A 17,053-nucleotide genomic window follows, 5' to 3' on the forward strand; every position below is an offset into this window, starting at 1 on the left:
TACAAGTGTACTGGTATATACACCCCAATATACACCCCATATTTATAGAAAAGAGAAGATTTTTAAAAGTAGTTTACAGTAGGAAAAAAAAAAAGTCAGTCAGTAATGATCCCAAACGTTTAATAGTAACAATGAAAAGGTCCAGTAATTCTATAATCAAGCAGATTGTAAAGTATTACAATGCACAATAAAGACATCAACTGAAACAATGCAGATAAAATTTGGTATTTTGTACATACTGTTGTTTTCAGCAAATGAACCACCATGAAGCTATGAATCAATCAGCTGCTAAGCTTCATTGCTTAAAGAAGTGTCATTTGGCCATCACTGCTCAATGTAATCTCTCAATTCCCTTGGGTGAGACGGAAAGCCTCTGTTACCACCTGCTGCCAACACTTTTGCTGCACAACATAATGCTCCTCGTGCCTCTTGCAACGCAGGGCTCTAAATAACGCTCAAATTCCATGATCCGTGCGAATTATTTCTTCATTTATTGTTCTGTTTCATTAACTCCAATATATTTTATTTAGTTTGTCATTATGTAATAATTTTTTTCAGTAGATTGGACAATTGCGACGGTATATTTACAGGTCTTAATAAAAAAAATGAGTCAGGAAGCTGCAGCTAGTACAGAATGCTGCTGCCAGAGTCCTTACAAATACAAGGAAACCGGACCACATTACACCGGTTTTGAAATTGTTACACTGGCCTCCAGTGAGTCAAAGAATAGACTATAAAATACTGCTGCTCGTCTACAAAACACTTAATGGCCAAAATACATGCTTGATTTGTTGGATCCCTATGAAGCATCTAAACCCCTAAGGTCATCTGGAACCGGTCTCCTGTATGTTCCAAGAACAAGAACCAAGCAGGGTGAGGCAGCATTTTAGTTATTATGCTCCTCACCTCTGGAACAAGTTCCTCGAAGGTCTGAAGTGTGCTCAAAATGTTAGCTCCTTTAAAGTGCCTGTGACAGGAAAAAGCATGTTTATTTCATAATACACGTGGTATTTTATGCCCCTGAATGATATGGGCCGCTTGGATGTGTGTGGAAGCGATCGCTATTTTTATTTAGTTTTTTGAATCCCGCGCCATAAAAATGAGTGACTTCCGGCTTCGGTCTTGCATTGAGGAGGAGGGCGCTGTGACGTGTACGGTAGAAGACGTCCTCTTCACGCTACAGTGTAGTGTTGTGTATGAGGACGAAGGATTCAGCTAATTTTGCGGATTAATACGTTTATTTTTCGCATCACGCCAGCCCAACGGCTGCAGAAAAATCATTCTGCATGAGGGAGAGGCGTATGCGCCTTTTTGGAGTTTCAAAAGGTTCCCATTCACGTGGATATTTACTGTGGGACCATTGGACTTACGAGTAAATGAGTAAACATCTTGTTTTGTATTATGTCAAATACGAATACAGCGATTACAAAGTAAACACTACAAACTTCCTTTAATGAAGGACTACTTACGTTTGATCATTGATAGGCATGTAAAAAGCTCTCCTAATGCTCATTAGCAGCAGCACGTTAGCTGCACAACAACTCCAGCCACCCTCCTCCGGGGAACGAACTGTAAATTGCTCTCCGCCGGGCGGTTTGCCGATCCGCGAAGACAATCGACAACCGGGTCGTCATGTCAAATAATCCAGGATAGTTATGTGTGATTTTCCGCTTTGAAGACTTTGAAACATCACTCGGTTCGGGTTAGCATGTCGGCTAGCTGTCACGCCTTCTGGTTTGTTTACATTCTCCGAAGCCGGGGAAGGGAAATGACATATGTCCGATTTAGGTGTCATAAAATATTGTTCGGGAGGTGCGACAGTAAAGGTGAAGTCGACAGTTTTGACCATTATGGAGTAATTTTGCCATGTCGTCCTGAATAAATGCATTTTTATTATTTCATATTCCACCCAGCACAAGACTGTTATTTGTCATGACCATGCCATTTATTTAGCAATTGGGGAAAATACTTGAATAAAAAGAATATCCTGTAAAAATATTGAAGTAAAGAGACAGAAACAATGACATTTTGCCGCTCTCTTCGTCGCGTTTTCCTCGTTGTGAATAGTTCCCCCTCGACGGGCTGACTGGTCCTTCATAATCCATTTATATAGCTATTGGGGAAAACACTTGGATAAAAAGAATATCCTGTAAAAATATTGGAATAGAGAGACTGAAACAATTACATTTTGCGGCTCTCTTCGTCGCGTTTTCCTCGTTCTGAATAATTCCCCCTCAATGGGATGAATAGTAAAACCGATGAGCCCAGTCTACCGCTGACGTCATCCACCTGTTGGGGACGCTAAAGCCCTATAATGGTAGGCGTGGCTAACTGGCAGATTAAAAGACTAATTTCTCGTCATCTGTGCTTTGCTAAATTGTTGTATATAGTCGAATCGTCTCAAAATATGATTCTAATTCACATAATAATGCCATTTAAGACTTTTTTTCTTGTGTCATATGCTCTTTAAATCGGGGCTAAAAACGCTTTTGTTAATCGCAGCATACTCATAACGGTCTTTATGTTTCAAATATCAAACAATTTGCTTTTTAGTCATTTGCTGCTTTATTTCCATTTCTGATTTCAAGTATGATTATTCTTTAATTCTATTAATGATTTAATGTGATTTTTTACATATAGTTTTATTTCCTGTTTCAATTGTCTTTGTTTTAACTTTCTTTTGATTTGCTGTGATTTTTACAAATCATTTTATCTCTGCTCGTGGATCTTCATGTGATGTAAAGTGTTTAATTGCGCTATACAAATAAATTTGCTTTGCCTTGGCTTTTAGCTTTGTTTGAAACCGTGAGTTTGATTGACCTTTGATTAATCACCTGGCAATATTTGTCAATGTTAAGATACAATTAATAAAATCAAAATAAATGGGGATACATATGTGTATAGATGAAACCTTTACTATTGCTAATATTATTATTATCAATGGCTTTTTTATGTCAACAAAAACATATCTAGCTCAATTCATTAAAGTACCCAAAAAATCCATAATATTGGATAGTAACTTTTTCAAAAGAGGCTAAAGGGAAATTGAAATGCTTTTTCCACTTAAATGGCGTGGCAGAATATTTTGTCACGCACTGCAATTGAAAGGATTTACCCCCATATGGCTTGTTGTGTGTTGTTTTAACTGTTTACTCGTAGAAAATCTTTCAGCTCAAACCGCGCAAGCAAAAGGTTTCTACCTGGTGTGTGTTCTTGTGTGTTTGTTTAAATTTCCCTTGTTGATGAATGTTTTACCACAAAAAGTGCAGGCAAAAGGCTTTTCACCAGTGTGTTTACGCATGTGTACTTTCAAAACATCCTCCCGAGAAAATCTTCTATTGCAAAGTGAGCAAGGAAAAGGCTTCTCTCCAGTGTGTGTTCTCGCGTGAATGTTTAATTCTCCCTGCGTGGTGAATCTTTTACCACATACCGCGCAAGCAAAAGGTTTTTCCCCGGTGTGTGTTCTTGTGTGTTTGTTTAAATTCCCCTTGTTGATGAATCTTTTACCACAAAATGTGCAGGCAAAAGGCTTTTCCCCAGTGTGTGTACGCATGTGTACTTTTAAAACATTCTTTCGAGAAAATCTTTTATCGCAAAGGGAACATGGAAAAGGCTTCTCTCCAGTGTGTGTTCTCGCGTGACTGTTTAATTCTCCCTGCGTGGTGAATCTTTTACTACATACTGAGCAGAAAAAAGGTTTTTCTCCAGTGTGTTTTCTTCTTGTGTGTCTTATTAACTGTCCGCTCCAAGAAAATCTTTCATTGCAAAGTGAGCAGGCAAAAGGCTTCTTTCCAGTGTGAATCCTTTTGTGTTTCTTGAAAGTTTCTTTATCAGAAAATCTGATATCGCAAAGTGAGCAAGCCAAAGGTTTCTTCCGGGTATGTGTTCTTATGTGTTTATTTAAAATTGCCTTCTTAGTGAAACTTTTCTCGCAAACAGAGCAGGCAAAAGGCTTTTCTAGAGTGTGTGTACACGTGTGTCTTTCATCGCAAACCGCACAGGCAAAAGGTTTTTCTGCGGTGTGTTTTGCGTCATTGTTTAATTCTACATTGGTGGTGAACATTTTACAGCAAACTGAGCAGGGAAAAGTCTTGTGTTTACTGCAGTGTATTGTTAACTGCTGCTTCAGACGAAATCTTTTATCGCAAAGTGAGCAGGCAAAAGGCTTCTCTCCTGTGTGGGTACTTGTGTGTGTGTTTAAATTTCCTTTCACCGTGAATCTTTTGCCACAGCATGTGCAGGCAAAAGGTTTCTCCCCGGTGTGTATTCTTGTGTGTCTCTTTAAGTCTGCCTTCTTCGTGAATCTTTTCTCACAAACTGAGCAGGCAAAAGGTTTCCCACCAACGTATTCTTGTGGGTCTCTTTTCAAGGAGGACTTGCTTAAGGATTTCGAAGATTTTTGGTCAAAGTCAACATCTTCCTCATTAGTGTCAGTGTCAGAAGAGTGGGATGTTACACTGTCGTTGTCTGAGAGAGGCGCTAAGAGGCCGTCCGGTTGCAATCGTCCCTCACCTTTTGTTGTCAGGTGTTGAAATGAGCTGTCGCACGAAGGTTTTGCTGCTCCACTTTCTTCGTTTGGATCTTTTTCACTCTTCATACTGACAAACATTGGAAATGTGGGAATTTCATCTTCGTGTTCTTCTTCTTTAATGCTGGGTGTCTCTGGCTCCGCCTCCTGTTGGGTGTACTGCACCTCTGACTCCTCCTCCTGTTTGACGTGGAGGGGATCGTGCTTTTCAAGGTGAAGAGTTTCTACAATGACGTCTGCGGGACACAGGATGAAAAAAAAAAATCACGTTATTTGTCCAAGTCCAATCGACCTTCTGCTGTGAATGTACCTTAGTTTATCACGTGTAGATGTCCATCCATTAGAAGTGGGAGGGTTGGCAAAGAATGAATGAATGTTCATGCTGCCAGCCGTCCCACTTCCAATGGATGGACGTCTATCGCTGTCAATGACAGCCAAACACAGGCGTATTATTGATTATTTATGTCAGGCTCAGCTCAGTTGGATTTTGGTCACATAATCTAGTGACATGATGGCCGTTGCAAACAGTAACTAGGGGAACAACGTGATGTCATAGTTAGCCCCAGTGCTCATACATTATGTGAAATATACTTTTGGCATTATAGTTTGATGCCAGAAGGATTCCATAGTTGTCCAATTGTGTTGAAATGTTATAATCAATGCAATGCAAATCATACTGGTACAGTATTTACAAGTCATATTTATAAAACAGAGAACCACTTTAAAAATAGTTCAGAAGAGAGGAAGTAAAAGTGATAGTAATAATGAAATTGTCAAGTAATTTTATAATGAAGCAGATTTGAAAATATTATAATCCACAAGCTAAAAAAAAGACAGCTTCAAATAACTATTCAAATTAAGTTGGAAATTGAACTAACAAGCACAAAAGGGCAGCATCAAGTATTTCAAATGCCAATATTTAGCAGTAAAATGAGGAAAAGCAGGACATTAGCGAACGGTTTTAGCTTGAGTCTCATGAATAACCTAAACTCGCAGTATGTCTTTAAAGATTTAGCGATATAGTAATGAAAACCTAAAATAATTCATTTTTAGTTGAAAGATGACTTATTATGTGGCCCAGTCAACCATCTGTTACCAAAATAGTATTATGTATGTTTTTTAACCGATTTTAGAGTAGTAAATTCATTATGTCCATGGAAAGCTTTGATGTTTTCACCTCAATACAGCATGATAAATATAAAAAAAAATATATGAATTTGCTTAAACTATATGATTCAGCAGATTACGAACAGATAAAATGGTTTCTTACTTTGTAGAAATTTAAATTTAAGGAAAATCTAGTGTCCAAGCATGCAGCTTTCATTACCATTGCACTGTGTTCATAGTTCTGTCATAATCAAAATGTTGTTTTTTTTTAAAGAAAATTGTTCTTACCGGTAAAGCACCGCAAAGAAGGCAAAACAAAAGATTGCTAAGATTGTTTGGTCTTTTTTTATTTTGTTAATAGTTAGGTCCATATTTTTATACATGACTTTTTAGCCTACGTAAGTGATCATTACCGTAATATGTAATATGACATGTTTATAGATATTAATAAATTAGAAATTTTACTTAAGTAAAATATTAGGGAGCTCAAACTGTTATTGAAAAAAATAACAGTCATCATAGTATTCTCCTATTTTAAACTAGCTTTGGTCATTACCGTAATCCATAGCTTTCATGAGAATCACACATAAAGTGTTACACTATTTACAATCGTCAAACACAAATGTCAGCCAACAGAAATGACACGCCGTGTGCGCCTAATTACAACAGCAGTAGATAAATCTTAGATCAAAACAGATCACTGACATGGAATTCCCTCTTTCTAAATTGCTCTTGTACACGCCATTCCATTCACATACGACCTCAACCGGAAGTAATTGTTCACAAAGTTCTCTTTGAATCATCAAATTATAATAATATTAAATAGAAAAGATAGGTAAAACGAGTAGAAATGAATAAACATACATTTTACAAAATATAAAAATCAACAGAAGACTACTGCTTTCGTGTTGTCAAGGCAAACGAAGGTAAGGCAAGACAAGCAGCCATCTACACAAACAAAAAAGCCATATAATTACAAAAAGTATGAAGTTATGGAACAACCTCAACAGAAAGAGGTGTAACCCAATTTATTTAATACAAAACAATCCAAAATAACGGATAGTTCTGAAAAAAGAAGGTGACCTGCAAAATCCTTTCAACGACATTTTTCAGGCTCAAGGGAAATTGAATAAGGAAACTGGAATGCTTTTTCCACTGCAAAAGCGTGGCAGAATCAAAATACTTTCTCACACACTGAAATTGAAAGCTTTTTACCTAGCTAATTACCTTTCAGTTTGTGCTTCAAGATAATCCGCCACTAGTGACCAGAACTCAGATGAAAAGGACATTAGGTGATCACTCTGTTTCAGAGTATAAACAGATAATTCAGCCTATATTTGCCTCCATGACATTTAATTATGAAGGAATGATGCCCGGCCTTGCTGTTAATGACGAGTTTGTTGATCGTGTTCTGTTTACGTTTCGTACCACCCTCGATGTCGTCGCTCCCTCCAAATTAAAGTTTGTCAAGCCGAGACGAGCCTCTCCCTGGTATAATGCTAAAACACGCTCTCTTAAACAATCGACACGCAAATTAGAAAGACTTTGGCGCCGTTCCAACACAGAGCACACCCTCTCTGCCTGGAAACGCAGCTTAGTGACATATAAGCAGGCCTTGCGTACGGCTAAAACCAGATATTACTCATCCTTAATAGAGGAAAACAAAAATAATCCTAGGTTTCTGTTCAGCACTGTAGCAAGGCTGACAAACAGTCACACCTCAATAGAACCTTATATCCCAACCACCCTTAGCTGTGATGACTTCCTAAAATTTTTTAACAATAAAATCGCAACTATTAGAAATAAAATAAATGAATCACTTCCAGTTATTAGGTCTGATAAAGTGCAGACAAAGAATTCGGAATCTCCTATAAAACCCACTAAAATATTAAATAACTTTACCACTGTAGACCAAATTGATTTAATTTCAATTATAATGTCCTCCAAACCATCAACGTGCCTCCTCGACCCAATCCCAACCAAACTTTTTAAAGAGACCCTGCCTCTAACTATTGACACTATCTTAAATATAATAAATACCTCATTAGTTACTGGCTACGTGCCGCAGTCCTTTAAATATGCAGTTATTAAACCGCTCTTGAAAAAACCTACTCTTGATCCTGATATTTTGGCCAATTATAGACCTATTTCTAACTTACCATTTCTCTCCAAAGTCCTTGAAAGAGTGGTAATTAAACAGCTCTGTCAGCACCTACAGGACAATAGTTTATTTGAACAGTTCCAGTCTGGCTTTCGAGCTCATCATAGCACTGAAACCGCATTAGTTAAAGTAACTAATGACTTGTTACTTGCCGCTGACGTTGGATTAGTCTCGATCCTGGTTCTGCTGGACCTGAGCGCAGCCTTTGACACAATCGACCATAATATCTTATTGCAGAGATTAGAATGTGACATAGGCATTAGAGGAGCAGCCCTATGCTGGTTTAAATCATATTTATCTAATAGGTACCAGTTCGTCAATGTAAACCAGCAATCATCATCGTACTCTAGAGTTAGTTATGGTGTGCCGCAAGGATCTGTCCTCGGGCCCATCTTGTTTACGCTGTATATGCTTCCTCTAGGTAATATCATCAGAAAACATAGCATTAACTTTCACTGTTACGCTGACGACACACAACTGTATTTATCAATTAAACCTGAGCAGGTCAGGCAAGTAGAAAAACTAAGCGCCTGCGTCCCAGATATAAATACCTGGATGAGCACTAACTATCTTCTACTTAACCCTGAAAAGACAGAAGTCCTTATAATAGGCCCGAAAAGTGTTAGAGACTCTTTATCTGCCCAGATAGTCACTCTGGACAATGTAAGTGTAGCCTCCAGCGCCACAGTTAAAAACCTAGGAGTTTTATTTGACCCTGACTTATCGTTTAAAGCACACATTAAACAAACCTGTAGAACGGCTTTCTTTCACCTGCGCAACATTGCCAAAATTATAAATATTTTATCTAAAAGTGATGCAGAAAAATTAATTCATGCGTTCGTTACATCGAGATTGGATTACTGTAACTCCCTACTTGCAGCTTGTCCTAAAAACTCTCTAAAAGGTCTTCAGCTAGTCCAAAACGCAGCAGCAAGACTTTTAACAGGAACCAATAGAAGAGAGCACATCACCCCTGTGCTCCAGGCACTTCACTGGCTTCCAGTCGAGTTTAGAATTAAATTTAAAATACTCCTTCTTACATTTAAGACCATTAATGGGTTGGGGCCATCTTATCTCACCGATGCTCTCGTCCCATACCGCCCCAACAGAACACTCCGATCTCAGAATGCAGGTCTACTGGTAGTTCCCACGGTTTATAAAAGTACTGTCGGAGCTAGAGCCTTTAGCCACCAAGCCCCTAGCTTCCAGCTAGTATTAAAGAAGCCGAGACAGTCTGCACATTTAAGATTAGATTAAAAACGTTCCTATTCGACAAAGCTTATGGTTAGGCTAGTTGAAGTCGGAGTAGACTCACAGTTTAGTTTAAGCTGCACTAGAAGCTATAATGCTGGGGGCAGTACAGCCGCTGAGTTCTATCTCCTTTTCTTACTCTACCTACTACTTGTCTTACTTTATTTCTATTTTCCATTGTTAATATCTAGTTGTCTAGTCTCTTCATCACTAGTCACCCGGTGTCCCCTTTCCCCCCTCCCCTCTGGGGAGGGGCTATTTTTCAGCTGCAGCCTCCTGACTATCCGGACCCCTGGCTGGATTGACGTCCTCGCTGCTACCCCCGTCTCATCTGACCAGAGGGACCTCTTCTTGCTCCTTTACTCCACTGTATTTTTACGGACTACAATTTCACTTGCTAATTCCCATTAGCCGTTCTGGGGTTCCTGTCTATCCGTCCTGGGAGTGGATCTCTCCTGACTGTGGTACTCCCCAAGGTTTCTCATTTTTCTCCCAATTGACTCTGGAGTTTTTGGAGTTTTTCCTTGCCGGCATGGAGGGTCTTAGGATAGGGGATACCCAGGACTTGAACTGTATCTATTCATCTTTGTTGCTTCATTTCTAATTGTGTATCATATTGCCTCTGTAAAGCCCTTTGAGACCTCTGTTGTGATTGTGGGCTATACAAATAAAATTGAATTGAATTGAATTGAATTTTTCCCCGGTGTGGCTTCTTGTGTGTATTTTTAACTGTTGACACCAGGTAAAACTTTTACATGCGAGTGAAAGGTTTCTCCCCGATGTGCTTTGTTTGCGTGTCTGTTTAAGTGTACCTTTGCTTTGAATATTTTATCATAATCTGAGCAGACAAAGGGTTTCTCTCCAATGTGTGTTCTTGCGTGAATATTTAATTCTCTCTTCGTGGTGAATTTTTTACCACACTCTGAGCAGGACAAAAGTCTTTTCCCCAGTGTGTCTTCGTATGTGTCTTCTTAACTCTACACTCCAAGAAAATTTATGATCGCAAAGTAAGCAGGCAAAAGGTTTCTCCTCGGTGTGTGATCTTGTGTGCGATTCTAAATCTGCCTATCGGCGGAATCTTTTATCGCAAACTGAGCAGGCAAAAGGCTTTTCTCCAGTGTGTGTTAAGTGTGTGTCTTGCTAACTGTTGCTTCTCAGAAAATCTTTTATCGCAAATCGCGCAAGCGAAAGGTTTCTCCCCGGTATGTTTTGCATGATTGTTTAATCCTACAATAGTGGTGAATATTTTACCACAAACTGAACGTGGAAAAACCTTGTGTCTACTCGTGTGTTTTGCTAACTGTTGCTTCAGACAAAATCGTTTGTCGCAAAGCGAGCAGCCGAAAGGCTTCTTTCTAGTGTGCGTTCTTGTGTGAATGTCTAAATTTCCCTTCTTATTGAATCTTCTTCTCATAAACTGAGCAGGCAAAAGGCTTTTCTCCAGTGTGTGTACTCATGTGTGTTGTCAGCTGTTGGTTCACAGGAAATCTTTTATTGCAAAGTGAGCAGGCGAAAGGCTTCTCTCGAGTGTGCGTTTTTGTGTGTATGTCTAAATTTCCCTTCTTCGTGAATCTTTTCTCGCAAACTGAGCAGGCAAAAGGCTTTTCTCCAGTGTGTGTAATCATGTGTGCTGATAAATGTTGCTTCAGACTAGGCATGTGCCGGTATGAGATTTTGACAGTACGATAACCGTGAGCAAAAATACCGCGGTTTCACGGTATCACGGTATTGCAATTATAGCTCCCAAAAATTTTGAGATGTATGGGTTAAAAAAAAAAAAAAAAAACTTTTTTCCATTGAACAGGATTTTTTTTTCAGACCATAGTTGCAAATTGGAACATGAATATATTGTTAAAATAAATAAATTATCAATAAAAAAATATTTGAAACAAAATTAAAATAAATATAACTTATAGACTATACTCACAGCCACAGCCCAAATTGCTCAATATTACAGCAAGAACAAAATAATTTCTATAAAGTAAAAACACGTCTGAATAAAATTTTTAAAAATTTATACTGCATGACTGTTTTTTTTTAGGGTGGAAAAGCTTAAGTGAAGTTTCGCCATTTTCAGCCACTGTGTCAACTCTAGTCTACATGATGTCATGCCTTTGTGTTAAAAAGAACATAAGGAATTCATAAGTTAGGTAAAAATGTATAAGTTAGTTAAAATGTCAATATTGTTGTGGAAAGGTTTCATCTAAAAAAAAAAAAAAAAAAAACCAACACATTGGGAGTGAGACCTCACCTTGATCCAGCGAACGTGGATTTGTGCTTAGGGCAAGATCATCGTTCGCAATTAGCGATCTTTGATGCTATCACTTTTTCCCCTTCATTCAAGCGAATCAAGCTTGTTTTCTCACTCTGCGGCTGTAACACTCAACGAAGTTGCTCTCTCAGCTGAGCCTAGGCTAACATTCATCTTTGTAAGCTTTTACTCAGTTTGTATATTGAATTTGAAAGGAAAATGTGTGTTTTGTTTTTGGCGAACTTTTTCCATGGTGCTAATCTGTGGAAGCTACTCACATGGAAAAATCTAATTGTACAACATTTTAAATGTATTCATTTTGTATATTAAACTTACCACGATTTGAGAGCTCAATAAATTGAAGAACAGTACGCCTTATATTTGGAGTTTTTGTTTTTGGGTTAACTGGCTGTGTAGCTGATAGCGTCACTTTCACACACAGCAACAGATGGGAGGGGGCGAGCACTGCTGCGTCAAGCCGCTTTGGCTGCATTTTTGACACAAGAAAAATAGCGAATACCGTCCTACGGTCTGACAGAAAATTTGAGTGGTTTTGAAACCGCGACGTTTTCACACCACGGTAAACCGTGAAACCGGTAACCGGCACATGCCTACTTCAGACAAAATCTTTTGTCGCAAAGTGAGCAGGCGAAAGGCTTCTCTCCAGTGTGTGTTCTTGCGTGTCTGTCTAACTCTGCATTCACAGTGAATCTTTTACCTCAAAACGTGCAGAGAAAAGGCTTTTCTGCAGTGTGTGATCTTGAGTGTCTTTTTAACTTTGCCTTTGTAGTGAATCTTTTGACACAAACTGAGCAGGCAAAAGGTTTCCCACCTGCGTATTCCTTTGTGTCTCTTTTCAATGATAACTTGTGTAAGGATTTTGAAGCATTATGGTGATAGTCAACATCCTCCTCATCAGTGTTAAAAGTCTGAAGATTGTGACGTTACGTTGTCGCTGTCCGAGAGCCGAGCTAAGAGGCTGTCTGGTTGCGATCGTCCCTCACCTTTTGTTGTCGGGTGTTGAAATGAGTTGTCGCTCGAAGGTTTTGCTGCTCCGCGCCCTTCGCTTGGACTTGAATCTTCTTCACTCTTCATACTGATAGTCATTGGTAAAGTGGGGATTTCATCATCCTGTTCTTCTTTAATGCTGGGGGTCCCTGGCTCCGCCTCCTGTTTGATGTACGGCATCTCCAACTCCTCCTCTTATTTAACGTGGAGGCGTTCGTGCTTCTAAAGGTGAAGCTATTCCACAGTGACGTCTGCGGGACAGAAGACGAAAAAAAATCGCGTCACATGCTCGAGTCCAATCGTCCTTCTGCTGTGAATTTACTTCATTTTAATTTAGTATTAGTAGAATTTAATTCTACTTTCAGATGGATTGGATTTCTATCGCTGCCAATGTCAGCCAAACACAGGCGTGTTATTAACCGTTAACTGTTAGGCTCAGCTAAATTTGCTACGTGCACCAAACCGGGATACCCGTACCCTGACGGTACTAGATGAATACAAATACTAGGGTTGGGAACCTCTTGATACTTCACGATACGATACGATTTGCGATACAAAGCTCATGATAACGATGATCTCACGATATGGCGATACAATGATTATCGATAGACTGGTCAGGAAATCATTCAAGGATATTCTACAACATAACTATAAACAGGAAAACAAGCTATCCTCATCCTTCTGTAAGTTCAATCCATTCTGTAGACGTCCAATCCATTTGAACTGGGAGGGTGGCAGCGAATGAACCCCCTCCCTCTCCAAACAGGCCCCTCCCACTTCTGTGGCAGCCAATGCAAGGCTACGAAGTAATTTTGGGGCATTTCAGGTCATTACCTGTTGATTTTCAGTCACTTCCTGTTGATTTTTGGGCATTTTATGGGTCACTTCCTGTTGATTTTGGATTACAGAACAGGAAGTCACTCAAACTCAACAGGAAGTGACCTGTAAATGCCCTAAAAGGAACAGAAACTGACCTGTAAATTAAGCCTGTCGCAATATGCAATAATTCCATTTATTGCACGATAAATAAAAAGGAAGACTGTAATTTTTCCGGTGCGATTTATCGCCTCGCGTGCACGTGCGTGCGCGCGTGCACCAGACGTGCTGTTAAAAGTTCGGATTCCTTGTTACCAACTGCGCAAAATGCATCTTCGTTCCAGGTCCGGCAAAAAATAGCGCCAGAGCCAATCGTTCCCATTATATCCTATTGTTCAACGTATACCGGCCACGTCAGTGCTTCGGATTGACTGCAGACCATCTCCGGCGCGCCGGTGTTGTTGACGTGTGGGCGCTCCCGTCAGGGGTGACATTTCACGTGGGGCGGCTATTTTTCGGCACAACGCCAGATATTTACAACGAAGTCCGCCAAAACATTGTTACCGACTTGGCTGCTACGAACAACCTCGCTTTGACAACCGACAGCTGAATGGAAATGATGAACATTGAGTGGCCAATTAAGAGCGCTGTGCTTCAAACTCGTCCTGTTTATGAAAGTCGATTGTCATATGCTGGTGTTGTGCAGTAATGAGCAGACGTGACTTCAGCGGCGTTTGCTAACTTTTTTAATGCGCGCACACACTAGATATCATGAAATAGCAAACTAGATGTGCTACGTCCCATGCCATTGGCTACGTGAGCCCAGAGTGATTAGTGGACACTAAGTCCATATACTACATCGATGAATTCTAAACTGTCATGACTGAATGGAAGTTAGGAAGGCCAAATCAATCCATACCAGTGACTATAGATAATGTTGCAAAGATTGTTAACTCAGTACGTGACACAGATGGATTCGGACCACAAATAGGACGTCTTGCTCATTTAGTAAACCTAGCTTCTAAAAGAGCTGTAGCAATCAACAGTGTGCCCCGCCTCACTTTACAAATAGTAAAAATTGTTCTCAGCACATTTATACAAAACTTTTTCAGATCAGCAAGAAGTAAGCACATAAATATTATGCACTAAAATGCATGTTTATATGATGGCAATTTAATTTTTGCTCGTTACCAAAAAAAATAAAAATAAAAAATAACGAAACAAAAAAAAATTATTTTTTTTTTCAGAGCATTAAATGTATTGAATCGGATCAAAATTGTGTCCCCCGTATCAAAAATCGTACCGAACCGTGACTTAACTGTATCGTTGCATTACTATGGAACACCATTGCAGAAGCTATGAGGGGAAAAGTTTTCATTTGCCTAAATGCTTTAGTTATTAAGTGCATTTTTTTTTTTTTCTTGAAAAACACATTTTATATATGCTGTGTTTCTGGGCGGTATTAATATTGTTGTATTTTACTTAAGAGGCATGGTCTATTGTTTATAGTTGTGATTTCTTTAAAAGTGTTTTTGGATTTAAGAGTAAATATTTATCGCGTTTAAATGGGTGTTCTTGATCTATTAATATATACAGTATTCTCACTGTGTTATTGTAAAGTGGTTTAAAAAAAAAAAAAATTGGGAGGCGCAATAACATCGCATATCGCAATAATTTATGAGATAAGTTATCGCACACTAAAATTTGTTATCGCGACAGGCCTATAGACCCTACCCACCGACGTCACAAAATCACGTGATCGCTGTATTGTTCCGCCCCATTGTCCGTCATTTTGTGTCTGTCTCAAGTCATATGAAATATAAACACCCACCACGAAAATAGGTTGAAAAAGCGACTGAAACTAATACTCGGACACGAGTGTGAAGCCGACGATTAGCAATGGTCTCAATTGATCGAGCAATTTATAATGCATTTCATGGAAGACCCGGTGCTTTCGGATGCCGTAAACTCACTGGATGTGTTGCACAAAAGGCGTTATGTGGAAAAGCTTCGTTCTATACAGTCGCCAGATCCATATTTGATGCCTAAATCGATGTTTTTCGACCCGCTGTCTTCGCCGTCTTTGCCTGACCCTGATATTTACAACTATCTTGTCCACACAAAATCAGCCTATTCTCACGAAAGTTTGAAAAACTTTAAGAGCTTGGAGGCTTATAAATGCTACGTTGCTGGTTGGGTGAAACAGGTCCTCGTACACGAAAATTCGGCAGGAATCTTGTGCTCGGGAAGTTGAGTTACGAAATTTTCAATTCAAAATGTTTTGTTCTTGCTAACATCCACTGTCAAGTCTAATGTATTTCATGTCATTTGTCAATGGAGCTAGGGCTTTTAATGTTTATATGGTTTAGCAATAGCACTCTCACTACATACATACGTGTACGTTGTCGGCGAATACCCTAGCAATGATCTTAATTGTGGTTGTCAGCCCAAAACCCTCTAAATATATATTAAATGCACCTTACCAAATATAAAATGACTACTACATAATCTGTGGTAATCGTTTGGAGCCCAGTTTTCTCGTCGAATTGCAGCAGCCCATCTCGCTCTCCTCTCCGGGTCTCTCGGAATCCGGTAGAACTTCAAGTCTCTCCGTCTATCTTCTCTGTTATTGCAACCGACCGCCACACACGCCTTCACCATTTTGATTATTAATGTTAACGAGCAGAAAAACACGCCATAAATAGGAGGAATGTATGTAGCCGTAACAGGTAAACACGATGTGTTGACGGACAATTGGGCGGCACCAGTCAGGAGGGCAGAGTTGTGACGTCACGTGGGTAGGGTCTATAGTAAATGCGCCGAAAGATTGACTGCGAATGCTCTGGTTTTGAATGAACGAACGTTCATTCGCCCTTCCAAGCCTTAATGGATTGGCCATTGAGCGCCGTCAATGGCAGGTACAGAGTTAACTGAGACACTATTATGGTGGAAGATTCTGGTAGCGACTTGTTGGTTCCTTTTTTTTTTTTAATTTAATTTTTTTTTTTATAAACACTGACACCTTTTTAAAACGATACCTCGATTCTTGGCATGAGCGTATCAATAACCTTCTTGTCACACTTCTATTGTGAAGTCTGATGGCAGTGGGCTAACAGAGTGAGCAGAGTTTAAACACTTTGCAAAAATTAAGACAGCACAAATGCAAAATTGCCACAACAAGGTCCCCAAACCTCAAAGCGTTTGGACTTTGCAGCTTGGCTGACACTTCTCCGCCACCGTATAAAACACCGTGATTTATGCAACGCATTTATCCTAAATTGCTTGGATTTTAAACTTTCGGCCAGATACTGTATCTCAAAAACTAAAGCCAATTGACACTTTAGACCTCATTTTTCTATTCTAGTGACCCAAATTTAGTAAAGTCTCACTACTTTTATCCAGGAAGCACTTTGCTTGTGGACTTTTGCTTGATTGTGTTATCAGCAATGATCGCCTTGCTACACGAAAGAAGCTAAAAGCTGACCTTCAGCAACCCAGACAAACAAAGAGAATGTATAAACAAATGTACAATGAAAAAATATTCACAATCTCAACGGCATTTTCTCCATTTGCCTAACAAAGACACACCTATTCGACAATTGACAGAACAATAGAATACTTAAATCTACGCTTGGGGAGGATGCTATTAGTTATTTTCATGGCTTTGTGTTAAAATATGGTGCGAACGCGACGAATTGCGTTACGTGTCTGACTAGTGAGCTAAGCTGAACAAAAGGAAGTTGAAGCCTGGGAAGCGTCAATATGAAGACAAACCACTTCCACTAAGCTTTAAGGTGGGGCTGTTTTAGTCCATTAAATGCTTACTTCGGTACTTACCCGATAAGAATGCTTTTAAGGGGCGCGTTTGGTTGGAAGGAGGTTACACGAAGAACTGTAAACAAGTCTGGCGAGGGATCACAGAATGTTGCCT

General features: G+C 39.4%; 1 protein-coding gene across 1 annotated transcript; it reads right to left on the bottom strand.

Moving 5' to 3' along the window:
* Positions 1-116: 116 nt before the first annotated feature.
* LOC130915973 (gastrula zinc finger protein XlCGF57.1-like) lies at positions 117-17,053 on the bottom strand. Its single transcript, XM_057836317.1, has 3 exons — positions 16,960-17,053; positions 12,303-12,557; positions 117-4,764 (listed from the first exon to the last, which is right to left on the bottom strand). The coding sequence occupies exons 2-3, from the start codon at positions 12,484-12,486 to the stop codon at positions 3,197-3,199; spliced, it is 1,752 nt and encodes a 583-aa protein (XP_057692300.1). The 5' UTR covers positions 12,487-12,557; positions 16,960-17,053; the 3' UTR covers positions 117-3,196.

Source organism: Corythoichthys intestinalis, chromosome 1, assembly GCF_030265065.1.
Source record: "Corythoichthys intestinalis isolate RoL2023-P3 chromosome 1, ASM3026506v1, whole genome shotgun sequence".
NCBI classification, from domain to species: Eukaryota; Metazoa; Chordata; class Actinopteri; order Syngnathiformes; family Syngnathidae; genus Corythoichthys; species Corythoichthys intestinalis.